The 24522-nt window shown below is 54.8% G+C and overlaps 4 protein-coding genes across 5 annotated transcripts; all 4 read right to left on the bottom strand.

Moving 5' to 3' along the window:
• Positions 1-88: 88 nt before the first annotated feature.
• On the bottom strand, positions 89-4876 carry MLX (MAX dimerization protein MLX). 2 transcript variants are annotated; one of them, XM_004390288.3, is made up of 8 exons: positions 4765-4855; positions 4345-4381; positions 3564-3653; positions 3176-3282; positions 2808-2907; positions 2519-2618; positions 1906-2107; positions 89-999 (listed from the first exon to the last, which is right to left on the bottom strand). In XM_004390288.3, exons 1-8 carry the CDS (start codon positions 4804-4806, stop codon positions 943-945), a joined length of 735 nt encoding a protein of 244 aa, XP_004390345.1. In that variant the 5' UTR covers positions 4807-4855; the 3' UTR covers positions 89-942. The 2 variants fall into 2 exon arrangements, with proteins under 2 accessions (XP_004390345.1, XP_004390346.1); XM_004390289.2 differs by lacking the exon at positions 3564-3653 and having other exon boundaries at positions 98-999; positions 4765-4876.
• Positions 4877-5772: 896 nt separating this feature from the next.
• COASY (Coenzyme A synthase) lies at positions 5773-9966 on the bottom strand. The gene is made up of 9 exons (XM_023725232.1): positions 8658-9966; positions 7805-8019; positions 7401-7532; positions 7090-7279; positions 6941-7005; positions 6678-6762; positions 6491-6588; positions 6239-6385; positions 5773-6132 (listed from the first exon to the last, which is right to left on the bottom strand). The coding sequence occupies exons 1-9, from the start codon at positions 9355-9357 to the stop codon at positions 6073-6075; spliced, it is 1692 nt and encodes a 563-aa protein (XP_023581000.1). The 5' UTR covers positions 9358-9966; the 3' UTR covers positions 5773-6072.
• A 3643-nt stretch (positions 9967-13609) lies between these two features.
• Positions 13610-15587, bottom strand: HSD17B1 (hydroxysteroid 17-beta dehydrogenase 1). The gene is made up of 6 exons (XM_004390343.2): positions 15491-15587; positions 15216-15383; positions 14894-15073; positions 14611-14704; positions 13992-14169; positions 13610-13894 (listed from the first exon to the last, which is right to left on the bottom strand). Exons 1-6 carry the CDS (start codon positions 15585-15587, stop codon positions 13655-13657), a joined length of 957 nt encoding a protein of 318 aa, XP_004390400.1. The 3' UTR covers positions 13610-13654.
• A 559-nt stretch (positions 15588-16146) lies between these two features.
• Positions 16147-24258, bottom strand: NAGLU (N-acetyl-alpha-glucosaminidase). The gene is made up of 6 exons (XM_004390290.2): positions 23868-24258; positions 22823-22970; positions 21725-21871; positions 21481-21566; positions 19977-20233; positions 16147-17564 (listed from the first exon to the last, which is right to left on the bottom strand). Exons 1-6 carry the CDS (start codon positions 24251-24253, stop codon positions 16354-16356), a joined length of 2235 nt encoding a protein of 744 aa, XP_004390347.1. The 5' UTR covers positions 24254-24258; the 3' UTR covers positions 16147-16353.
• Positions 24259-24522: the final 264 nt, after the last annotated feature.

Here is a 24522-nt window from a genome sequence, read left to right on the forward strand (position 1 = left end):
GCATTTGAGGAGCCCAGGCCTCACCCAGGACTTTCCTGGGCTTGTGCACCCCAGGAAGCCTTTAGAGTTTATTCTGTATCCCATCACCCCACCCCTAAATCCTGGGAGAATTGCAGGCAGCACTGAGAGAAAAGTGGAAACACAGACAAACTTCACAAGAGAGGCTGGGAGTGGTTCTGAGGCCCAGCTCATTTTCCAAAATTGTAACTTTAGCAAAATTACATTGTTGTTTAGGAAAATAAAAAAATGTAAATACGTAGTACTGTGTCACACCTGCCTTTGCTGTGAAGTGCTACCGCCTGTGGGAACAGGGAGAGGTTGCTTCCCCCTATTGCCTAGAGCAGGGGAGGAAGGGAGAGAGGATGGAGTATGAGGTGAGGGCGGGAACGTGGTAGCCCTGCCCTGGGCTGGCCGGGAAATCCCTGGTGACCTTGGACTGACCAAACAGCCCTAGCCTAGGTATGAGGCTATCTTTTGCCCTTCATGGCTGTGGAAGTATTTCCGCTTCCTCCTTTTCTCCCATCCAAACTTGGGCCAAATGCTATCTAAAAGACCAAAACAGAGGCAAACAATAGTTTCCAAATACATGTAGCTCATGAGCAGAAATCTGAGGCTTGGAGAAAGGGCTGAAAGGCCAGGGGCTCTTTGGGGTACCCAGAGCAGACCTCCGTCCTGAGAACTTCTGTGAAGCTGGGGGTGGAGGGCAGACTAGGTAGATGTGAGTTTTACAGTCAATATAATAAATTAATCACAAGCTTTCACAAACAAAAACGTCAGCCCACTGAAGGTGAGGTCAGGGTGAGAGAACCAAACACCAAGTAGAAACCAGCTGACCGGTGTGAGGCGTTGCAGTCCGATCTCGTAAGCCCACCAGCTTCATGGCCAAGTAGAAGGAGACTCAGGGGCCTCTTGCTGGCTGTTCTGAAGGTTTCCAAGGGCCAGTCAGTAAAGCTGGTTTTTTAGCTGGTGCAGGACGCCAATCACAATCTCTCGTAGGGTCTGGGAGGGACAGCAGAGGAAGAGATAGACCCTCAGGCAGAGGACAAAGAGCGGTCTCAGGTAGTGCCCCCCTCAGCCAGGTGTTCTCTTCAGAGTACATTAAAAGAAGCCCTGGGAAGTATACTGATGCCTACAGTTTACTTTGAAATGCCCCCAAAACAGGATGGAGAAAACGATAGAGAGATGAATACATAAAGCAAATACAGTAAAATGTTAATGTAAAAGTAAATGCTAATGTAAAGTAAAATGTTACAGTAGAATTTAGGTGGTGGGTATATGAGTATTCACCGTAAAATTCTCTCAGTGTTGCAGTATGTTTAAAATGCTTCACAATAAAAATGTTGGGAAACAATAAAAAAAAAGAAAGCAAGAATCTCAGCTGCAAGTTCAAGTCTCAGAAAAAAGCAACCAGGCCTCAAAAGCAGAAGATCTAGAATGGTATCGTTAACATGCCTTTCCATTACAAATAATGACAACAATAATAATTAATAATAGTAAACCTCTGGATACACTATTTTAGTGGGCCTGGGTAATCCGGGAATCCATGTTTACAAAAACCTAAAGTAATTCTGCTCTCGGTCATCAGGTTTACACACTGGACAGCTGAGCAATGGCTAACGAGGCAGCAATAATGGGAGCTAAACAAAGGCCGAGTGAGAGCTGGGCCGTGCACTGAGTAAGTGCGTGCTCAAATCGTACTTGCCAAATAAAACCAAAACAGGAAAATCTGGGCTGGACAGCAAAGAAGAGAGAAAATAAGGAGTGCTGAAAACTGCAGAAACACCCTCAAAAAACCTAAAAGCTGCTACCATGCTTTTCTGAACAAATGATGGCTTGGGCCACTTTGCCTAAAAGTAAGGAGACAACCCCAGGACCTCTCCCTCTGTGACCATCACTACCTCATACCTGAGGCTTACAGTGCTCCTCAATCCAGCTGAAGACACAGGCTGACAGCTCCTGAAAGTTGGCCACAGAGATGGAGGCATTGAAGGACTGGAACAGGGAGTCCATGATGCCTTGAAATACATTGAACTTGACCTGGTCAGAGACCTGGTCCTCCCCCTCACTGGGGTTGTCCTGATGCGCCTTCACAATCTGCTCGTAGTTCCTGAAAAAGAGCAAGCCAAGGGTGAGGTGCTGTAGCAGCTCTACCAGTCCAGAAAGAATGATGGGTTACCCCATGGACCTCCCCAGGAAGAGGACTCCCAGTACAGATGTGTCCCAGAGAGCTTTTGGGAGGTATTCAACATCAGCTAGATACTGCTTTTGGGTCAGAAATGGTAACCCTCTCTCCCCAACCTTCTCTTCATATATCCAACAGGCATTTCCTGAGCATCTGCTATGTGTATGGGACTGCTGGGGACAGAGAAACCTGCCTCTAAGTGACAGGCTACCTCAGGGAGTGAGAATATTATCTGTATTTGTAGTTCCTGACATGGCCTTTGGACAAAGGGAGGGTGTGAAGTCTGACTCAAAGTCCCCTCAGAGGCTCTGGTTCCTCCAGTTCAGCACCCCTTACACTTTCATGATCTTCAGGGCCGTGACGTCCTTGCGTAGCGTGGACACCTCCTCCTCCTGCTTTTTCTTCTCCTTGTGCAGAAACTGGATATAGTCAATGGCTAGGGTGGGAGTGGGAAGAGGAGGTGGGCACAGAAGAAGTCTCAGCCAGGGGGACAAGGCTGGTTTTGTTTCTCCTGCCCCCCAGCTATCCCATTATATCCACCACACCAAGCTGAATGGGTAGGAGGCACTAACCTCTTTACAGCCCCCGTTAGTCCCACCCCCTCCAGTGCTCTCCATGGCCATACTCTTTTGTAGAACGATGGCTTTGCTGAGCTTTTGGGAGCCAATGGAGAAGTCCTGCTGCTGGCAGGTGGGGACAATGGTCTGAAGGTCATCATAGCCTCTCTGTGGAGATAAAAGGGCAAACGGGGATTCCTTAACCCTCAAGGGTTAAGGCAAACTGGCACAAAGCTAAGCTTCCGTAACACCAAGTTCCATGCTCACAAGCTCAAAGGGGTAGGGGGCGGGGAGGGTGGAAGAAGTGAGGTGTTCAAGTTCAGGGACTGGACCAGCTGACCCCCGGTCAGCCTGGGACTGTCTGATAGGGCCTGGGCAGAACGAAGCTGAAATCTGTGGAGCCCTCTTGCCCTGGCTGCACTGCCTCGCCACTCACCTTGATGGCATCTCTCCTCTTCTGCTCGGCCTGAGTGTGCGCTCGCCGCCGCCGGTCCTTGTAGGACTCCTTGTAGGACTCCTGGTGGTAATCACTGTCCTCGTCATCTATGCTCAGAGTTGGGGGCAAGGAGAGGTCATCCTGGGGCCCAGCGGGGCTCAGCTACCCCACCTTTACCCAAATGGGGAGAAGAGGAACCTGGTACCCAGAGACAGCAGATGGGCAGAAGAACCTAATATCCTAGATGAGGTGAAAGATGGTGAGACCCTATGTCTGGCACTAGGGCTGCAGTACCTCCATATGGATGGCAGGCGCTTCCCTGTCTAGGAAACATACTAAAATGATGGCATATCTTAATCCCCCCCGGTGGGGGGATGGTGCTGCCTACCTGTGTTGGGGACTGAAGAGGCACTGGTGGAACCGATGCTATTAGCTCTGGACACTACACTCCCTTTACGGGTGCCTTCTACAAAAAGCCCTGGAAAAGAGAGGCCCCAATCACTAAGGGGTGGGGTGGGGAACATTGCTAGGCCCTCGGACATCTGTGGGCACCATGGCTTCCTGATGCTTAAATGCTGACCTCTCCCCTTCAACCCCAAAGCCAGCCTTACCAGGCCACTCACCTCCTACCATTCCATACTGCAATGCTGCTGTTCCTAATGTCTACCCTGCCCAACAGGCCTGCAGTGACACCCCCTGGTTCTCAACGGGGCATCTGGACATGATGAGGGTGAGAAAGTGACTCAAAAAACAAATGAAACCCACCGCCACTGAGTCGATTTGTACTTATAGCAACGCCACAGGGTTTCCTAGGCTGTAAATTTCTAGGAAGCAGACTGCCACATCTTTCTGCCACACAGCCACTGGTGGTTTCGAACCGCCGACCTTTCCGTTAGCAGTCGACTGCTTCAACCACTGCGCCACCAGGGCTCCTTAGAGAGTGACCAGTTGTCACTACTTCCATCAGTTCCCTGCCCCACAGCAGAAGGAAATGGGTGTCACTCTTGGTTGCTTCCTGCCCCTCCTTCAGCTCCTCCCTCGCTATTTCAAGCGAGCACAATGGACTGTACTCGGGGGTGGCTGGCAAGGTCATGCGAATCTATAAGGCTGAAAAGGGAGGGTCACTTTGCGCTGAGAACGGTAGCGGACGGAGGTAGGGAGACACTCACCGGGGTCCAGGCTGTTGTCGCTGTAGGCGTACTCCACCTGAGACACCAAGCAAGGCAGAAGCCCGTCAGACCCCTGCTCCCCATTTCACTGTGTGCGCGCGCCTGCACACATACCCAGGGCGCGCAGTCAGCGGAATGATCCCCGCCAAGAGCCGACATTAGATAGGCCGTGGGAGCACCGCCCAGCTCCTCACTCCCATCTCCAGGAACCCCCTTCTCTCACACTGGTGCACACACACACTTCATTTGTTCCCCCACCTTAGCACGGGCGGGGCAAGAACTGTCTTCTCTGCAGCCCCGGGTCCCGGAGTGGGGGAGAAACTTACGGAACAGGAGGGAATCCCCTAGTCTTCCAAACCCCCTCCGTGCACGAGCCCGACCCGCCCTACCCTCGCTGGCGTGCGCGCCCACGGGGCTTGCCTTGACCCAGGGGTCTTCGGGCGAGGCTACTGGCTCCGTCATCTTGAACCCACCGAACCGAAAACAAACCAGCGGGCGGGCCCGCGGCCGCGAGGAAGAGGGTGGTGTCCCCCCCCACGTGACCCAAAACCACCAATCCGCGGTCAAAAGGCGGAGGGCGTGGGGGTGAAGAATGCGCATGCGCAGCCCCAGGGCTTTAAAATACAGCCAGTCAACTGCGCCAAGGAAACCCCGGTGGCGTAGTGGTCGCTACGACTGCTAACCGAAAGGTTGGCGGTTCCAATCCACTAGGCGCTCCTTGGAAACTATGGGGCAGTTCTACTCTATCCTATAGGGTCACTATGAGTTTGGAATCGACTGGCCCACAACGGGTAACTGCGCTAAGCCCGGAGTTCGGACTAAAAGGCAGCTTTAGGGGCATCTTCCTCGTCCATCAGCCTCCTCCCTCGGGTTAGGTACTCTGGAATGGCGGCGACATAAAGCACTTTCTGTGAAATGGGGTCCCCTCCAGAGACTCAGAATATTGTGGCATAGTTGTGCGCGTTTCTCAGGCTGCCCCGCAGGCACCTGCCTGCCCGCCCGGGTTCCGGGACTGCAGGCCTGGCCAGTCTGGAACTGGGCTGAGCTTCCGTGCGTCTGACCCCACCAGGCTGCAAGCCCTGTAAGGGCAGAGACCCCATGTGGCTTGCTTCCGGATGATCTCTCTCAACACCCAGGCCAGTTTGGCAGGATACCTGTGAAATTAATCATTTCTTGCAAACAGCCTGTGAGCCAACTTACCCTACTTTATAGATAAGGAAGCTGAGGTCCCTAGAAAGTCTGTGACTTATCCAAAAGCATACTGCTAGTCAGTGGTAGGCCAGGGCTGACCTCAATTTGGGTAGCTCCAAAGGCCATGCTCTTAATGGCCATGCCCTTAACCACTGCACTCCCCAGCTTGTGGCTCAAGGGTTCCAGAGATACCCAGAGGCATCTGAGCAGGAAGCAGACACAATACATTCACCTGGAAACATTCACCTTTAATTCTGTTACAAGTTCCACTGTTGCTCTGGTCCCAGTCAGCTGTGGGTATCACAGACACTCCTGGGCAAGAGTAGGGATGGAACGCCACAGGGGTCTGCTCCTCTTTGAGCCACATCCTCAGTGCTTGCCACGTACAAGCAGGCTGGGCAGGCCCAGGCCTGCCCGGGTCAGCTTACAGCCCCCTAGGTCCAAGCCAGGGTAAGCATTGAGGCTCCACTCCAATCACCACTGTATCTCTTGTCAGCTCCAGGGGCCAATCTGATCCCACAGAGAATTCATGGTCATTCATGGGCCTGATGGCATCTTTGGAATGCGCTTCTGCAAAAGGTTCCAGGCTTTCTCCACCTTTGGGCAGGTCAGAATGTTGGAAGGAGGAAAAGAGGGCAAGGGTCGAGCAGGTAGCCACTTGGAGACTCCCTCCCCACAACCCAGCCATTCCCTGGGCATCAACCTGGCGCTGGGTGACCTCTGGCTCCCACAGCGTGCTCAGCACCACGTGGCTCTGGTCCACAAGCTGCTGCCCACTCATCTGGCTCTGCAGCCGGCTTTGCGCTGCAACTTCACTCAGGCCATCACGCTCCACAATGCGCCGGACAGCCTGGGCACAGAAAGGCATTGGTCAGGAAGGATGCCAAGCTCAGCCCCCAGTTCAGTGCAGGATGCAGTCTGCAATTGGGGTGGGGTGGGGTTGGGGTCCAGATACCTCAGTCTCAGGGATGACAACGGTCCACACCTCATGGACCATGTTCTGCCAGCCGGCTTCAAGCAGCATGGCGGCATCAATCACGCACACACGCTTTCCTGCAGGGAGACCCTAGTCACTGCCAAGGAAGCTCCCAGAATCTGCCTAACTGTCCCCCTTGGCTGCTCTCATCATCCCTGCTACTCACCCTCAGCCACAGCCAGGTCCATCTCCTCTTGGGCCAATTTTGCAATAATTGGCCACATAATGTCTGTGAGTATCTTCAGCTGCTTCTAGGGTGGGAGACAGAGAAAGCAGGCAGAGGTTACCTCCCTCAGAAATGGAGCCAGTCCAAGGAAGGTGGTCGTTGGGAGTAGATGAGTAGAAATGGGCCAGACCAGAGAGATCCACTGGGTCCCAACCCCTGGGTCTAGAAGCAGCTGAGGAGCCCTCCAACAGGTGTTCGTTTACCTTGTTCCCAAACACCCGGCTGCCTAGGATCTTCCTGTTGATGATGCCATCTTTATGGAGAATATCTGGATGACAAAGATGGAGACCTGAGCAAGGAGGCCAGGCCATCTCCTCACTTCAGGCCACCTGCAGCCTTCCCCAGTTATTACCTGGCCCAAAGGCTTCCACCACAGGCTGGTAGGCAGGGCCGCCCGGGGCATAGGCCCGATGGCCCAGGTGATCACTGTCGATGATATATGCCCCCAGGCCCTTCAGCCGCTGAGCTACCGAGCTCTTCCCAGAGCCACTAATGCCCGTCAACCCAATCACGTAGAGATTTTGGGGAAGCTCTGGCCTCTTCTGGGGGTAGATGAGAGAGAAGAACTCAGTTACCAGGGCCCTCAGGCTCATGCTTACGGGAACCCCTCAGTCTCCATCCTCCAGCATGTCCAGCCCACCTAAGCAGGGCGAGGGGGCCTACATGTGGTGGCCGCAGCAGGTTCCCCAGCATTTGCTGGCGGAAGTTGGAGGAGCTGACTTTATCCTCTTCATTTTCCATGTGGTTTGGGTCCTTCAGTAGCTGGACCTGGTACAAGGCAAGCTCCTCCAGGTCCTGATGTAAAGGAGGAGAGTAGGGGAGAGGGAAGGAGGAGTGAGATGAAGAGAGGCAAACCCTGACACCCAACCTGCCCCTTATCCTCCCCCATACACTCTGGGCTCGTCCTCCAATTCAGAGGGCATTCTGGGACGCAGTTCTTCCCTGCCGCTTCCCACCACCCGGAGCCTTCTCTTCCCTCCTTCGAGGCCACAGTACTTCCAACAGCCTCCCATAGCGGCCATCCCCATCCCCATCCACTCCCTCTGCCAGTCTCCCTCAGGGGTTACATTCTCGAGGCGGAAGCGGTTGACGGCCATCCCCCCACGATAGGTCTCCTCGCTGACCACCAGGAACTCCAGGGAGGGGTCAGAGCCAGCGGGCCCATAGGGGTCCAGCAGGGGAATGAGATCAAAAGTCAAGGAGGGCTTGATGTCCACCAGGAACTCACTCAGACGTTCCACACGTACTTCATAGGATTGGAGCAGCTCAGGGAGCAACTTGCCTGGGGAAGAAGCCAGAAAAACAGTGAGCTCTTTATACTGGGGAAAAAAAGAGTGTGGGACAGTTTGGGAAAGAGTACCCCTTGGCACTGTATCTCTAGAGAGAGCGGTAGGAAGAAAGAGCTAAGGTGGGAAGTGGTCTGTGGGCAGGGGCTTTGAGGGAGGAGGGAGACAAGCAAAATAGTTGCTGGAAGGACCAGCCTGTACCCAGAAAACAAGCCACCAGAAAACTACTCCAGAGAAACAGCAGTGCAAGTGGGCACCAGCGTCAGATGGAGAATTACAAGATCCAACACCATCCTTGACACTCTCTTATTGCCTCTAGCACTACTACCTACAACATCTATTTATCCCAAGATCCCAAACTTTAAGGTTCATCACCTGGAGCCCATATCAAAATACACATTCCCTGGCTCCACACTGCGGGAATCATGATTGAGTGGTGACTGTCCCACACATTGAGAAAGCTACATTTATTCATTTAACAAAATTTCCTTAGCACCAACTGAGTGCCAGGCACTTCACATTTGGGAGAGGTTCGAATTAATAGATAGTCTCACCCATCCTCAATCTTGGCATAAGAGGGGGCAAAAAGATTTGGGGTCCTCCACTGCCCTAATCCAGGGTCCCTCTCACTCACTCTTCAACAGGTCTTTGTCTGCTACTCCTACCACAAGCCGCTCCTGGGCCAGGATGCATGAGACGCTGAGCAACACCTTGTGAGCATTGTGCAGGCGGTCAAACGTGCCACCCACAGCCCCACGGTGGTAGCCACGCACCGGCTGCTTTGGAGACCTGGCCACAGGGGAGGCTGGCTTGATGGTGGAGGATGAGGGGGCATCCTGGGGCTCCAAGGACACCGCCCTAGACCCATACTCGGGGTATAGCAGCACCGAAGCCAGTTGCGGGCAACAGCTATAACAGCTGGTGGCATAGCGCTCTAGCTGTTGCTTGACTGGGTTATACTGGCTGCCATCCAGCGTCTGGAAGTCAGTTAGCACTACTTCCGGTGGGTGGGCCAGGTTCTGGACTGAGCTGAACTGGGGAGGAAGAAAGGCGCTCTTGGCTCGGATATTGGTCAGCAGAACTCGGACGTCCAGGTGCCCGTGGACACTGGCGCCTGCGTAGAGGTGCGTGATGAGATCGAGGACCTCAAACGTAGCCTGCACGGGGCTGGACTCGGGCTGAGCAGGGCCTTCCAGGCTCAGGCCAGGCTGCAGATGGACATAGAGCGTGTGATTCACCAGTTGGGCCGCCGAGGTTAGGATGGGCGCCAGGCGAGTGGTCAGGGAGGCCAGAGGTGTCGTTAGCACCAGGAGGCCCGACCGGAACACGGCCATGCTGCCCCGGGCCTGCGGATAGTTAAGGAGATGAGACGAGGGTGATTGAGGGGAATGCGGCTGAGACCGAGGCCTGCACAGACCTTGGACTCTGGGAAGGGGACAACGGTCAGGGACAGGATCTCAGTGCTGATTTGAGGAACCCTGGGAGAGGGAGAGGGGGAGGGGGCTTGGTAGACTGCGCCTCGGGGCCGTCCTCTGAGTTATGGTTTCCTCATCTCAGACAGGGCGATGAATTCGCTGAACTGAATCGAAATGCTGAGAGTGGGAAACTGGGCAGGAGCCCCTGAGTCATAGGGCTGGGGATCCAGGAGTCCTGGGCCCTCTTGCTAACCTGCACCAGGGTCTTCAAGGAATCGGGCGAGAGAGTTAAAGGGGGGCGCTCAGATTCTACCCCTACTCACTGAAGCCACCGGACTCTGGCTCCCCCTGGAGCGCTGCGGAGGCTACCCAAACAGCGACCCGGAATCGCTAACTCAGGGAACGCGACTCCGACCTACGGAAACCGAGAAAGCTCATACATCTCAACTTTAGTACCGAGCGAGATTCTCGCGAGCTTTCTTGTGAGTGGGGCGCGTCCTGCCGATGGGGCGGGGCTGAGTCCCCAGGGTAAGGGGATGGTTGAATCCTTGGTTCCCAAGTCCAAGCCACTCGGAGGGCAAAGCGAGTTTGAAGGCTTGTGTGACGGATGGCCTTCGGATCACCCAGGAGGCAACGGCAAAGCCAGAACTAACATCCGGCTTAATAAATTCCGGGGATGAAGGTGAATGTCTTAGGGTTGCGCATGACTCGGGGCCTGGCGTCCCCAAAGCCTGCCTGGTGCCCTCCGAGTCTGAGGATCCTCGCGTGAAAGGCCACAGAACAGTTGTCCAAGCCCCCGTTTCACAGATGGGAAAACAGACCCTGTATGTTCAAGGGACATATAGAGAGGTAATGACAGAGGCCAGGTCTCCGGAGTCCCCTGGGATGCTCTCCGCACCACCCAAGTGCAGTGATGTGCCTGTTTGCTGGGGAGTTAAGGGGGAGAGCTCTGCGTGTGAGCTCAGCAGACCTTCTGAGGACAGTCTCTCTGGGCATGAGAAAGGACCTGAAAGGCCAAACCCGAGTCAAGCAGTGACGGATTTACCTTGAAGCTACTGAGTGCTGGAAAGGCTAGTGGTAGTCTTCTCAGTGGGGAGGGCAAGCCAGGTTGCCATTAGGAAACATTTCGGGTAAATTGCCCAGAGATCTCAGAAGAAAGGGAAACCAATCCCCCAGACTCCAATAACATGCTGTGTTTATTATCCTGAACTAAATACTCACTTTTATAGTTAATTTTGTGTTTGTCTTTTGTATTGTTTTTCCTAAAGAGGTCCCCAAAAGCATATAAACCTCAGGTCCCACAAAACCTGGATCTGCACTTGGAGTCAAGGATCAAAGAGTTGTAGAGCCACAAAGGCGTTAATGGGGCAGTCTTCTTGCGCGAGACATCTTAAGCTGTGTTTTCAACAGAGAACTCAATCTGAAGAAGTAAGCAGCGAAGGCTTTCAGGGACTGACGGTCTCATACACCTGCACAGTCACATTTGTTCAGTAAATGTGTATTTAGTGCCTCCTGCGTGCAAGCACTGGTTCTAGGCACAAGAGAGAGAGACCAATGAACACAACAAAGTCCTTGCCCTCCTGGACTTTACAGTCCTGTGTGTCAAGGGATGGGGTGGTAAAGGCTACAGTCAATAAATATATCTATATCATAGCAGTGGTGATAAGTGCTATGAAAAGGAATAAAGCTGGATAAGGGTCCATCCTGGAGGGGAGGGAATACTATTTTAGACAGAGTGGTCCAGGAAAATAACAAAGACCTGAAGGAAGAGAGAGAATCAGAGATCTGGGGAAAACTGAACCAGACAAAGGGAACGGCAAGTGCAAAGGCTCTGAGGCAGGAGGCCAGTGGGCTAGATCAGATGACCAAGACGGAAAGTAGTGGGAGATGAGTTTGGAGAGGAAGCAGGGGTCAGGTCAAAGGTCTTGGAGACCATGAGGAAGACCTTAGATTTTACTGAGATGGAAAGCCACAAGAAATGTTTTGAGCAGAGGTATGAAATGATCAGACTTTCCTTCTAAAAAAAATCATTCTGGCCATCTGTGGATATTTTACTGTTGGTAGGCAAGGATGGAATCAGGGAAATCAGTTAGGAGCTACTGCAATAATCCCAAGACAGATGATAATATGTGGACTAGGGTGGTTTCTGAATATACTTTGAAGGCTGAAGTAGAGTTGGTGGTATTTGCTAACATTAAATGAGGTGTGTGTGTGAGAGAGAGAGAGAAAGAGAAAGGGGTCAAGGAGGACAGCAAGGTTTTTGGACTGATGAATTGCAGTTTGGACACATTAAGTTTAGTAGACATCAAATGGAAATGATGAGTAGGCAGTTGAAGATACAAGCTTTGAGTTTGTGAGTGAAGATCGAGTTGGAGATATGCGGCCTTTTTTTTTTTTGGAAGAGAGCTCATCAGCATACAAATGGATGGCACTGGAAATCACAGGACTGCATGAGGTTATTAAGGGTATGAATATATGGAAGAGGGAGGGGTCACACTTCACCTGGCTCATCCCCTGCCCCCGCCCCCAGGGGTGACCTTGTGGGCTTGAGCACACACACATTCACACTGAGGTGCAAAAGAGCAGGCTAGGGGAGAGAAGCTGGGCTCTGAGAACAGGTCCCATGCCTCAGAGGCTCATGCCACCTTGGCCCCATCCCCTTCCTTTGGCCTTCCTGGGTGCAGTAGGGGTAGCAGATCCATCTGGGCCAGCAGGGTGAGGAGGCAGGCAAGGGCTGGGTGGCTGTGAGGCCCCTTCCTGCCCTTTCCCCAAGAGCAGAGGCAGCAGGCAGTGCAACAGGCCCAGGGAAGACACTTACGTGGAGGTAGAGGCAGGTCAGAATGCAGTGCCTCCTTCCCTCAGTGCCCCCCACACGGCCCCAAGAACCCCACTCTATTCCTCTCTATTCCCACTTCCCAAGCTCTCTGCGGCCATTCCTCCCTCACCCTTTACCTCCTTTCAGATCACACCCCTCCGAAGCCTGTTGCCTATCTCAGTACCGTCCCCTAGTAGGGGGCCTTTCCCCTTTCCTCTGCTTGCAACCTCCTCACTTAGCCTCTGTTTTCCACCCCTTCTTTGGCATCAGACCTCCCACGAAGGCAGAAAGAGATTGTCTCTACAACCTTGCAACCCAGTTCAGTCACTCAGGCCCACTCCACTGGGCCCAGGAAGGTGGACAGGACATTGGGCAGATCAGCCAGGTCTGCAGCCACAGCCCAACTCTGAAGTGAGAGGCAGCTTGGGGCTGGTGGGGGTCTCTCCTGCTGACTTTTGTCTGGTGGTGTGGTGGGGGAGGAGGAAGTGGGGCTGTCTCGGATTCATTTAGCCCTGTTCTTTACACATCTGGCTTCCGAATGGGAATATAATAACACTAGAATACTAGTACTTCTATACCAGCACTTACAGGCATTATCTCAATTTATCCTGACTACATGGTGGTGCAATGGCTAAAGCATTTGGCTGCTAACCCTAAGGTTGGAGGTTGGAATCCACCAGCCGCTCTGAGGGAGAAAAGACCTGGCAATCTCCTCCCATAAAGATTACAGCCTAGGAAACCCTATGGGGCAGTTCTACTCTGTCCTATAGGGTCTCTATGAGGCAGAATCGACTTGAGACACACAACAACACATCAAACCCACCCAGAGGATGCCTTGGAAGACAGGCCTGGCGATCTGCCGCTGAAAGATGAGTCTTAAAAACCCTATGGACCGCAGTTCTACTCTGACACATGGGGTCTCCATGAGTCAGAATAGACTTGACGGCAATTAACAACAACCCATGAGATAGGTATTATTATACCCGTTTTACTATAAGAAAACAGGCTCAGAGAAGGTAGGGATCTCGCCTCAGGTCCCATGGCTAAAGAGAGCCAAGTTACAACCTGAATCCTCCCAGCCTGGTTCGTCTTACTCTTAATGCTGCAGATGCCCTTTGGGTATCCAGGGGTCAGCTTGCGTCCCGGCTATGTTGTGGACTTGTGGCGTGAACCTGGGATAGTTCCGTCGGCTCTCTGGCTCTCGATTTTCGTGAAGGTAGAGCCAAGACTAACGTGACCCGCCCCGATCACCCACTCACTGCCTGTGCCATCGGAAGGCTGAAGCCAGCCACTGGTCGCTCAAGTGCAGTGCAGCCGGGGCCCTCGCCATTGCCCCCATCCCCCGGACCGCACACCCTCAGGGGGATCAAAAAAAGGCTCTGGAGACGGAGGACGAAGCCTTTATTGCGGGGCGGTGGCAGGGGCGCCAAGCTCAGAACCCCCAAGTCCTGCGGCCTCGGGCTCCACTCGGGCGCTCTCGGGGCCCTCCGCGGACTCGTCTTCGAACACCGCACGGCGCATAGCGGCCACGTAGCTACAGCCGCTGGAGTCGTCGAAGCGCAAGCGCACCAGGGGCAGGAAGTGTTCGGTGGTAAAGTAGCGCAGTGCGGGCCGCTGGGCGCGCAGTGCGGTGAGGAAGACCTGCGGCGACGGGAAGAGGCTCGTTGGCGCGGGCTGGGCGGGCTGGGCACGGACACCAGCGGCGACCCCTGCTCCCGGAGCCCCGCCCGGCGCCCACCTCTGTCACCTCCTCTGGGTCCTGCGCCGCCTCGCGGAAGACCCGCTCGCAGTGGCGCTGGTAGCGGGAGAAGAGGTCGCGGGTTTTGGCGTCCGCGCTGTCTAGCGCCCCGCCCAGGCCGCCCTCCAGCTTCTCCTGGAAGGCGGTGTGCACGGGGCCACACTCGATGAGGCTCATGCTGCGGGCCGAGAAAGGCGAGTGGGCGCGGGCTCCACGCTGGCCGGATGCGGAGCCGCGAGCCGCGCGGTGGTCCGGGAATAAGGGCGGGAGAGCTGGCCCGTAGCACAACCCGAGCGTTTGTACAGTGGTTTCCTGCCGGAAACGCGTTCCCACGTCCACTTGAGGGTGTGAAAGAGACTCTGACATAAGAATTCGAACTAGCCACTTACAGCTGTGTGACCTTGGACCAATCACCTACCCTCTCTGGCCCTCGGGCTTCCCAAGAGCAATACTCACCAACAAGGTGGGCATGGGAAGTGAGCTAATGCATGCCCCGTGCCCAGCACGGTGCCTGGCATACAACAAATATGAGTGGGGAAAGGAGGAGCCAGGGAGAACAGCTCCAATAGAGGGGGTACTGGGGCTCCCACGGTCGGGATTGGGGGGGGCAGTGACTCACTGGACCCCGAAGGGCAGCAGCAGAACCGCCAGACTCTCGCATAAACCTTCGAGTGCGAACTTGCTGGCGCAGTAAACGGCGTTGAAGGGCAGCCCTTGGAAGGGAGATGAGGTTGTTGAGGCGTGTCGCGGCCCAGATGGGCGAGCCGGCTGCAGCAGCACCCCACTCGTCTCCCTAGGCCGCGCACGCTTCTCTTTACGCCAGGTGACTCACCTGCAGAGCTGGCTACAGGTCCGCGTACCCTGTCTTAGGCTCTACCTCTTTCGCGCCCCCGGCCACTCACCCATCAAACCTCCCATGCTCCCGGTCACCAACACGCGCCCAGAGCGGCGCCGCTTCATGTCCGGCAGGAAGGCCTGCAGGGTCCGCACCGTCCCGGCCACGTTCACGTCCAACACAGAGCTCACAGCACCGGCCACGTGTGCTTCCAGCGGCCCGACCAAGCCCCGGCCTGCGTTACACACTGTGGGAACAGAGGCCCGGCCCACCCGCCTCGCTCAACGCCCTCATCCCACGCCTAGCCCCTCAGGTTCCCTAGGCTTCAGGGCATCCAGGTTTGGACACAGAGCGGGGAAGGCTGCTGCACATGTTGCAGGGAGGCTCACCCAGCACGTCCACGCGGCCTTCAGTCACGCGTGCCCGGGCACCAGCCACGGAATCTGAGTCTCTCACGTCCAACTGCAGTGTCTCCAGGGAGCCAGAAGGGCATCCCCGGGCCCGGGCCGCTTCCCACAGTGGGCCCTGAGCCTTCAGGTCCCTCAGCGTGGCATACACTGGAGGTTCAGGAGAGGTCAAGGATCTGAATTCCCTGCTTCCCCCTCCCTCGGCCTGGTGGGACCATGGGCTGCTGCCTTCTCTGCATCCCCATCTCCTCATATACCTTTGAAACTCTGGGACGGGTCGGACGCCAGCCGCAGTGCCAGGTGTAGGCCAATGCCCGAGGAGCAGCCGGTGATGAGCACCACGGTGCGGTCCATGGGAAGATGCTTGTGGAGACTCCCAATGCCACAGGCTCCAGTGGAAGGTCTGAATATCACCCGCTTCACCCCGCCCCCGCCTGCTGGCGCCCTCCCCTCCCCCGTCCCTTGTTGTGTCTGTTGTGCAATCTCAAGGCTGAACCCCCTGCAAGACCTGCTCCCTACTCTGCTCTGGGTCAAGGCAGAGATGAGGCGCCTTCTTGGAACACCCACCTGACCTGCCTTTGTTGCTGGTCAGAGGGAGGGAGAAGGGGCTTTCGCTTTGCAAGCACGTGTGAGCCCCCATTTGGGCACTGAGTGGTACCCAGGGCGGATGGTCCCCTGGGCATGTGTCCCACCGGGACAAGCGTATTTTCCAGAGTTTGCTTTGGAAGGGGATGCTCAATCCAAAGGTCAGGGGTTAGTATTAAAACTGAGGAAGTCAAGGCTAGTGATGGCAGTGGGGGAACTGGCCCCACACCTGGGTCCATGCTGAAGCCTCGAGTCCTCCCAGGCATCAAGGCAATGACCTTCTCATTCTGACTGACAGGCCAGGACTGATTCATCAGTTTATTGATTTGATAGAAAACAGTACTTTGACCCCCAGAATGGTGGTGGAAGGCTGCTCACTTCCCTCTAGACTCCCCCATACCTGACCCTACCAGCAGGCCTTGGGTTCCTTCTCTTAGGCCTGGGGACCTCCTGTGATGCGTGTCCAGCTCCAGGCCCCAGGAATCTGCCCTGGCCTGGAGTTTGGGGAGAACATGACCCAAGGGTGGTTAACCTGTCACAAGGAGCCAGCCACCCACCGGGGGTAATATTTGAGGAAGAGCCTCTTAGCCAAGTCCACAGTGTCGCCTTTCGGTTGGGTGGGATACCTCCGCGTGTTGAGGACAAAGGCCTGCTCCAGCTGGAAGACATTCTCATCAAACAGACGCTGTTGGAAGGGGATGTCCTGAACCAGGCTCTCAATCAACGCCCCTACAAAGAGCTGCCAGCGGGGCGTGTAGTAGTCAGACACCAGTCCTGCCAGCTGCTTGTTGGCGTAGTCTAGGATATTACCCACTGGTCCCCAAAGGGTCAGCTGGTAGCGGCTGTTCTGCTCAAAGAAATGGGCCTCGGCCTCACTGACTGCCACTGCCCTGGCCTGCTCCAGCCAGCTGCCCAGCAGGAAGCGGCTGTCACTAGCCAGCACCTCGTCCAGTGCTGGCAGAAGCTCATAAGCCAGGATACCTCCAGCCCTCAACAAGTGAACTAGCTCCTTGTTGAGGTAGGCTGTCCTCACCTCCCCATAGTACAAGCTGACCAGCTCCTGGGCCGCCTGGCGAGTGATGTCCAACAGATCATAGCGGAAGGCTGGGCTGGCAGCCAGTGTTGGAGTAGCTGCTAGCAGAAGCCGCCAAGCCTCAAATACATCTGATCGGTTGTACCAGACAGTGGTATGCATCTGTAGAGATGGCCGCCTGACCAGCGGGCTGTGATTGTGCCCAACGCAGGCCTCGCCAGAGCAGTTGTAGACACTCCTGAGCAGGAGCCTCCATGCTGCCTCTGCATCCTGGTGGAAGCCCCCATACCGCCGGTCAGCAAAGCTGGCCACCCAGGCCCCCAAATCTGGTACTGGGTCCTTCCGCCAGCCCAGCTCAGCCATGAGGGCATAGACCACTTCGTTTTGGCCAATGCCCTCAGGGGCCATGCCTGTGCCCACCATAGTGGAGTTGGGGAAGAGGCGAGCAGCTGCAGGGCCTTGGTTCACAGTCTCCAGGGTCCCAAACAGGCCGTGGTTGCCCCCGAAGTTATGCAGCATGCACCAGATGAAGGGCTGGCCCTGGAAGGAGGCCGTGCGGATGTACACAGGCTGGGTCTCAGCAAACAGGTCGAGAATCAGGAGGCGGCCACGGGGAACGGCCCGCATAACAGCCCCCACCTGGGCAGGCCCCCAGAACTGGGGCTGGTGATGGAAGAGCCAGCCTTGGAGCAGCCATACAGCGTCAGGGTCCACTGTGGAGGAGGGGGAGAAAAGAGGGTGATGAGAGAAGTCCAGGGAACATTCTCTCCATTCTTCAGATAAGATAAATGGTTCTTTCTACCATAAGACACTCTGTGGGGTTTAGAATTTAACTATACCTGTCATGGATTGAATTCTGTCCCCAAAAAATATCTGTCAACTGGGCTAGGTCATGATTCCCAGTATCGTATGATTGTGTAATCTGATGTGATTTCCCTGTGTGTCGTAAACTCTATCACTATGATGTAATAAGATGTTATAATGATGAGGTCTACAAGGTTAAACAGTGTCTTAAGCCAATCTCTTTTGAGATATAAAAGAGAGAAGCAAGCAGAGAGACGTGGGAACCTCATACCACCAAGAAAGCAGTACCAGGAGCAGAGCGCGTCCTTTGGACCAGAGGTTCCTGCGCTGAGATGCTCCCAGACCAAGGGAAGACTGATGCATCACAAGGACCTTCCTCCAGAGCCGACAGAGAGAAGCCTTCTCCTGGAGCAGATGCCCTGAATTTGGACTTGTAGCCTACTGGACTGTGAGAGAATAAACTTCTCCTTGTTAAAGCCATCCACTTGGGGTATTTCTGTTAGAGCAGCACTAGATGACTAAGACAGTACCCAAAGAATTTGGTCTTTGTCCCCTGTTCCTAAGAGATAATCTCTTTTAAAAACCTTGGAATTTATGTGTCTTCAATAAGGACTCCAGACTACAACTAACTAACAGGTTAATGAGGTGATGAGGTGACTCTAGAGTTGGGGCTGGCCATGCCAGAAAGACCTCATGACCACCTAGTGATACTGGGGAGAGGGGTTGGAATTTGCATTAAGTAATAAGATCCCTAAATAAAAGCTCTGGACTTGGAAGCTCCGTGGGCTTCCTGGTTGATGAAAGACACGTGGGAGGGTAGTGCATCCCTTTTTGGCACATGGAAGCTCGAAGCTGGGAACCCTCTCAGACCTGAAGCTCTGCATCTCTTCATTGGTATCCTTTTCTGCTATAGTAAAGCTGTAAATCATAAGTATAGCACTTTCTGTGAATTCTCTGAGTTGTTCCAGGAAATTATCAAACCCAAAGGAGTAGTGGAAGCCAGCAGGTCAGAAGTGAGGGAGCCCAGGGGTGACTCCTGAGCTTGCTGCTGGCATTCTGAAGGGGTAGTGGGGAAAACCCCGAATTTGTAGCCAGTAGGTCAGAAGCCAAACTTGCGGCTGGCACCTGCCTATCAGCCTGAAGTAGTGTCCTTTAAACTTGTGAGAGCTGACGTCGCTCCGAGTGGCTGGGGTCGGAGAAAGAAGTCATGTGTGGGCAGCTAGTGTCAGAACTGAACAGAGATGTAAAACGTGGGGATTTGTTCCATCTATTCACATTCCCTACCCCCGTCCCCCCAACAGGGCATTCCATCACACATATCCTCCCCCATCCTCCCCTCCCCACTGCTGGGAGCTCCAGAATTTTGTTGTTGTAGGGTGCTGTCGAGTTGATTCCGACTCATAGCAAACCTAAATTACAGAGTAGAATTGCCCCATAGGGTTTTCTTTACTGGAGTTCCTTTCCTGGAGCAGATCATCAGGTCTTTCTCTTGTGGAGACACTGGGTGGGTTTGAACCTCCAACCTTTCGGTTAGCAGCCCAGCACTTAACCACTGCACCACCAGCGCTCCTTTGATAGTATTTATCAAACCTTATGGAGCATCAGAGTTACCCAGAGGGCTTGATAAAACACAACACTGATTCCTGGGCCCTAGCCCCAGACATTCTGATTCAACAAGTCTGGCATGGGCCTAAGAATCTGCATATCTGACCAGCTCCCAGGTAATGCTGATGCTGCTGGTCCAGGATCAGCTTGATGTAGCGCTGCTCCAGGAAGCCTGAGCTAATCTGCTCCTGCCTGGCTGATACAAAGACCTTCCCACCAAGCCATTCCTGACCTGACCCCCTTTGTTCTTTGGCTGTAAGTTGCAGGAAGGAGCACTGGGTTCCCATTACCTACTGGTATTGAGCACACCCTCTAACCTCTGGCCTGCATTATCTACCTTGGCACCCAGGTCGAAACCAAAGAAAATATTTTTGATAGCCAACACTTAATTAGTGTTTACTCTGGGCCAGGCATCATTCTACCTATGAGGTTGCTCCATTTTACAGATGAAGCAACTGAGGCACTGAGAGGGTGGGCGGTAACTCAGTGCCAGGCTCTGAGCCTGGATGATTCGGTTCCAGAGCTCACACTGTCAACCACAGTGTGCTTAAATGAGACGATGTGTGTGTACAAGTGCTTTGAAAACTGTACAGTGCTGTGTGTCACAGTGAGGTCTTCTTATTCCCAGTCCCTCCTCTCATCCCCACTGACCTTCGCCACCCCATCTCCCTGATGGTCCCGTGGGCTTCTCTTCCCACTTCCCCTAGGCACTGTACCTGTGATCATGGCCTCATAGACAGCAGCAGTGGCCGCGGCGAGGTAGGAGGGCTCCGAGGAGGGGGGCTGCATCTCATTGAAAGTGTCGGCCCCGTAGATGTGGTCCGTGCCAAACTCTTTCGTCAGCTCCCGCAGGAAGAGGCTCCCAATGATGGGAAACATGGGGTCCCCCGGAGCCAGGAGGAAGGAGCAGGAGTAGGAGCAGTTGAATTGTCCCCAGCTGCCCATCTGGGTGACATTGACCTGGGGGAACACCCTAGTAGGGGGTGACAGCCCAGACGTTTACTGGAGGCTGATATGTGCTCATCTTGGCCTATAAGCTCCCCACGAGCCTCACTAACTTACTGACCTACAGTTCCTGGACCACATCTTGGTCTCAGGCCTCCACGCCTTTGCACATGCTGTGTCCTGTGCCTGGAGGCCTCTCCTCCCCACTCTCTGCTCATCCACCTGGTTACTCCTCATCATCCAGTAAGGTGCTCCTATTTTGGTATCTGGCCTAAATAAGCAACACTCATGTTTCAAGACCTGACTCAACCCTGCTCTGTTCTGAGCCTTTCTGACCTTCTTCCCCAGGATGAATGGTCCTGACAGAGGAGAAGTCAAGGGTGCCCACCCTGATCACTGTATTGTAACCCTCTGCCCATGTGTCCCATCAGGGGCAGGGATTCGGTGCACCTTTGTCATTGCTTCCCCAGGGCCCAGCACAGAGCTCAGTCTAGCAGCCCCAGACAGTGTGACAAACATTCACTCAATGAACAAATGAGGCTCCTGCAGCCCAGTGAGGGGGGCAAAGGGTAGCAAGTGAGGCCACCAGCTGTGCTAAGCACTCTGAGAGTGATGGGAACAAGTCGCTTGGGGGCCTGAAGGAAGTGGTGACCAACCCTGGGGTGCTGAGAAGGCTTCCTGAAGGAAGGGAGGTCTCAGCTGGGCCTCAAAGAATTTTCCCAAGCAGAGGAAAGGATGGATGGGTAGTAAAGAGAGAGAGGAGAGGGAGAGGAGGGACAGAGGTGACCAGAGTATTTCCCTACCGCTAATAAGAGCTGCCAGGCGAACGTCTTGTTGTTGTTGGGTGCCATCTAGCTAATTTTGACATAGTGACCCCATGTAACAGAGCAGAACTGCTCCATAGAGTTTTCTAGGCTGTAATCTTTATAGGAACAGATTGCTAGTCTTTCTCCCATGGAGCCACTGGATGGGCTCAAACCTCCAACCTTTCAGTTAGCAGCTAAGTGCTTAACTGTTGCACCACCAGCGTGCCTTGGGTGGATGTATATGTATATATAATTACAAACTCTTGTAGCGAAGTAGGTAAGGATCCCCATTTTATAAGTGAGGAAACTGAGGCACAGTTACATAATCTGTCCAAGGTCACATAGCTGCCAGTAGCAGAGCCAGGAATCAAGCCCAGGCCTAATTCCAGAGTTTATATTTTCTATAAATTATGTATCTCAGGGCAAAAACTTCCCTCTCTGAGCTGGGTGGGGGCAAGGGAGACCTTACCTGGTGATAGCCTTGGGGACATGCCCTGCGAATGCAGGCAGCACCGGGATCATGCCGAGCGAGCGCATCCGGTCCAGGATCCGATGCTGGGAGGGTGGGAGGGAGAGCTGGTGAGTATCGACACTGCTGCTCCCACTGCTGGAGGCCCTTCTAGCATCCAAGGCCACAGAGCACCCATGGTCCAGTTAAGAGCCTGTGACCATCCCATCACCTCTTCTGCCCTTTCCATTCCCCATCCTCTTACCTGTAGGTAAAGCTGCTTGAGGTGCCAGGAGCGGGGCAGGGGCCCACCCCAAGTGTGCAGGTTGCCCATGCGGCCCCAGGCCAGGAAGGCTGGACCAGTAAAGTACTCATCAATCTCTGACTGAGTCAGGCCCAAAGTCAGGTACACCTGAGAAGGGGCGAAACCCACATATAGCAATACATTCATCTCCACTCACCAAGTCATTCATTCATTCAACAAACATTCACTCATCTCTTCTCTGATGGGTACTAGGGCTACAAAGACACATAGAAAGTAAGCCCTGCCTGCAAGGAGCTTGCAGTCCAGGTGAGAGAAACAGACCTGTGAACAGGTGAGTGTGTCACACTTGTCATGTAAGTGAGGTGGTGGGACACATTGGGGCTTTCCCCAAACTGAAGAGGGAGTATCAGAAGGCTTCACAGAATAAGACTGAGCAGATAGGTGGGTGATAATAGCTCTTTAGGGAGTTTGGAACAGTCCCCCCACAGCCAGAGCCCAGGGAGGACTTTAGGGCTGAGGTCACAGAGGCTGCCGATTGGCCAGCCCCGGCCCAGCCTGAAGGTAGAGGGGAGCTACTGAGTGATGCTTCACAGCAGAAGGTCATCACCAGACCTGCATTTCAGAAAGGATAGTCTGGTAAAAATTGGGGTGTCCAGAACCCTGTTCCGAGGCTGTTGCAGGAATCCAGGGAGAGGTGGTGAGAGCCTGAACTGAGGAGGGAATAAGGATGGTGAGAATGAGGCAGATTAAGAGCTGCTAATGCAATAGGATCTATAGGATCAGGTGACTGACTGGATGTGGGGTGGGGGTGGGGGGCAGAGGAACCCCAGCTTCATAAACTCTATATAGGAGGGGGCTCTGGGGTCTAGCACACAATAAATGCTCAATACGTATTTGTCTCAGGAGTGGAAGCCTGTGTCCAGAGGGCTGGAACCATCATGCACCCCACAAACGCTTCTTGAGCCTTTATTCTGTGTACTCGACACTGCACTGGCCCAGGGCAGGTGGGGACACATAGGGTGGCCCCTGCAGCTTGCCAGCTGCAGGAATGGGTTGGTGCAGTGGGCAGGAGAATGGAGGGGCCAGGTGGGCACACACCCGCTGCCAGATGGCCTCCTGTCCGCTCCAGGCCAGCGCCAGGTTGATGCCGTTCAGCGCCATCCAGTCGATCTCCCGCTCCCAGCGGGCCCAGTCCCACCACACGAAGGAGTAGCTGTGTGTGCACACGTTCTGGTAATAGCGGTACCTGCGGGCAGGGGCATGAGATGCGGCACGTCCCTGAGGGCAGACAGGATGCCCCCCACCCTGAGGGTGCAGAGTCCTGGAAGAGCCCAGAGGGAGGCCCTGGAACAAGCTCCCATCTGGCCTAGTGGGGAGAGGTTCCAAATGTGGCCCCTCTACTGCTTCACTGAGGGATCCACCCCAGGCGGAAGTGAGACTCCTACCTGAGATTCTGAGGTACCGGCCTTCCTGCCCCAGCATTTCTCCAGGGCCCTCTAACGTCATGTATCTTTATGTGAGCCTCTTCCATTTTCATTAGACCCTTCCAGAGCCCCCGCTTGGTGCCATGCCCCGTGATAAATGCTACATGGCCAAAGTGGTCCCTGTCTGGAAGGGGGGCTCCTCCCACACCGTCTAATCGGGAGACGGATATGTGAACCCATGACCTCCACACAGTGTGGCAAGTGCTAGAACAGAGGCGCGTGAGGGTGGGTGTGGTTCCTCAGTAAACATCTTCACAGGGAGGGTGTTGGAAGGGAATAAAATGTACTGATCACCAATTATGCACCACAGATTCTACCCCCATCGTCCTGCAAATCCGCACAACCCACACTGCATGGTGGATATCATTATTTCCATTTCTCAGATGAGCCAACTGGGGCTCCAAGAGGCTAAGTTACTTGCTCAAGGACACACAGCTTGTAGGAGGTAATGCTGAGAGTTAAAGCTAGTGCTTGGACTCTAAAAGTCAGCGTTTCCTCTCCAGTCTTACTCGTTTCTGTAGGGACCAGCCTAGTGCTGAAGTGGGGCGGGATTTCAGCGACCGGCTTAGCGCCCCGGGGCTGAAGTACGAGGCAGCCGCAGCAGGGGAGCACCCAGGCCGCGGAGGGCGGATCGGAAGACCAGAGCCGGAACCCAGTACCTGTTGGGCGTGGCCTCCGTCAGCTCCTTGGGCACCACAGGCAGCGGCTGTGGCAGGCGCAGCTGGGAGCCTGACCAGGCCACATGGCAGCCGCAAAAGTCGCGCAGGTAACGGTGCAGCCCAGCTGCGGCAGCCACGCCGGTGGAGCCGGACACCCGCACCCGCGCCCCGGCGCCGCCGCCGCTCAGGCGGTAGGTGTCCAGGCCGGACTCGGCCGCCAGGGAGCGCTCCACCGACACCGAGAAGTTAGCCGCCGGCCCGGGCCCCAACAGGCGGACTAGGAGGGCCCGCACGGCCGCCGCCTCCCGGGCCTCGTCCCCGGCCGAGCCCTCCGCCCCGGCCAGGAGCAGGAAGCCCAGAGCCGCAACTACGGTCACTGCCTCCATGGCCCAGCGGTATCAGCTTGTCCTTGTTTGGGTCAGTGACCAACGCGGGGGCGGGATGGCCCGTGTCCAATCAGATGCAGGCCTCAGGCCACGTGGAGCTGAAAGGACAGTCGCGGGGAGACCGCGCTTCCGGGTCCCAGGCAGTGCGCTGAGGCTGTCTTCTGACCGCACGAGGTTGGAGCATGTGACCCCAGTAACATCAAACCAGAGCCGGGTGGGACCTATTGTCCTTCACAAAACGCCTTCAGGTATAACGCGGTTTCACATGC

Source organism: Trichechus manatus, unplaced genomic scaffold, assembly GCF_000243295.1.
Source record: "Trichechus manatus latirostris isolate Lorelei unplaced genomic scaffold, TriManLat1.0 scaffold00294, whole genome shotgun sequence".
Lineage (NCBI taxonomy): Eukaryota > Metazoa > Chordata > Mammalia > Sirenia > Trichechidae > Trichechus > Trichechus manatus.

Coding starts and splice junctions, on each gene's coding strand:
- HSD17B1 (XM_004390343.2), bottom strand. CDS start 15,587: ATGGACCGCACCGTGGTGCTCATCACCGGCTGCTCCTCGGGCATTGGC. Junction 15,384..15,490: donor CCCGTCCCAGAGTTTCAAAG/GTATATGAGGAG, acceptor CTGAACCTCCAG/TGTATGCCACGCTGAGGGAC. Junction 14,705..14,893: donor GAGCATGGGAGGTTTGATGG/GTGAGTGGCCGG, acceptor CTCCCTTCCAAG/GGCTGCCCTTCAACGCCGTT.
- NAGLU (XM_004390290.2), bottom strand. CDS start 24,253: ATGGAGGCAGTGACCGTAGTTGCGGCTCTGGGCTTCCTGCTCCTGGCC. Junction 21,567..21,724: donor TCAAGCAGCTTTACCTACAG/GTAAGAGGATGG, acceptor CCACCCTCCCAG/CATCGGATCCTGGACCGGAT. Junction 17,565..19,976: donor CTATGAGGCCATGATCACAG/GTACAGTGCCTA, acceptor CCTCCTCCACAG/TGGACCCTGACGCTGTATGG.
- MLX (XM_004390288.3), bottom strand. CDS start 4,806: ATGACGGAGCCAGTAGCCTCGCCCGAAGACCCCTGGGTCAAG. Junction 4,382..4,764: donor CCGAAGACCCCTGGGTCAAG/GCAAGCCCCGTG, acceptor TTGGTGTCTCAG/GTGGAGTACGCCTACAGCGA. Junction 2,108..2,518: donor GCCCTGAAGATCATGAAAGT/GTAAGGGGTGCT, acceptor GCTCTTTTTCAG/GAACTACGAGCAGATTGTGA.
- COASY (XM_023725232.1), bottom strand. CDS start 9,357: ATGGCCGTGTTCCGGTCGGGCCTCCTGGTGCTAACGACACCTCTGGCC. Junction 7,533..7,804: donor ACCGCTTCCGCCTCGAGAAT/GTAACCCCTGAG, acceptor CCTTTACATCAG/GACCTGGAGGAGCTTGCCTT. Junction 6,763..6,940: donor GCCGGGTGTTTGGGAACAAG/GTAAACGAACAC, acceptor CTCCCACCCTAG/AAGCAGCTGAAGATACTCAC.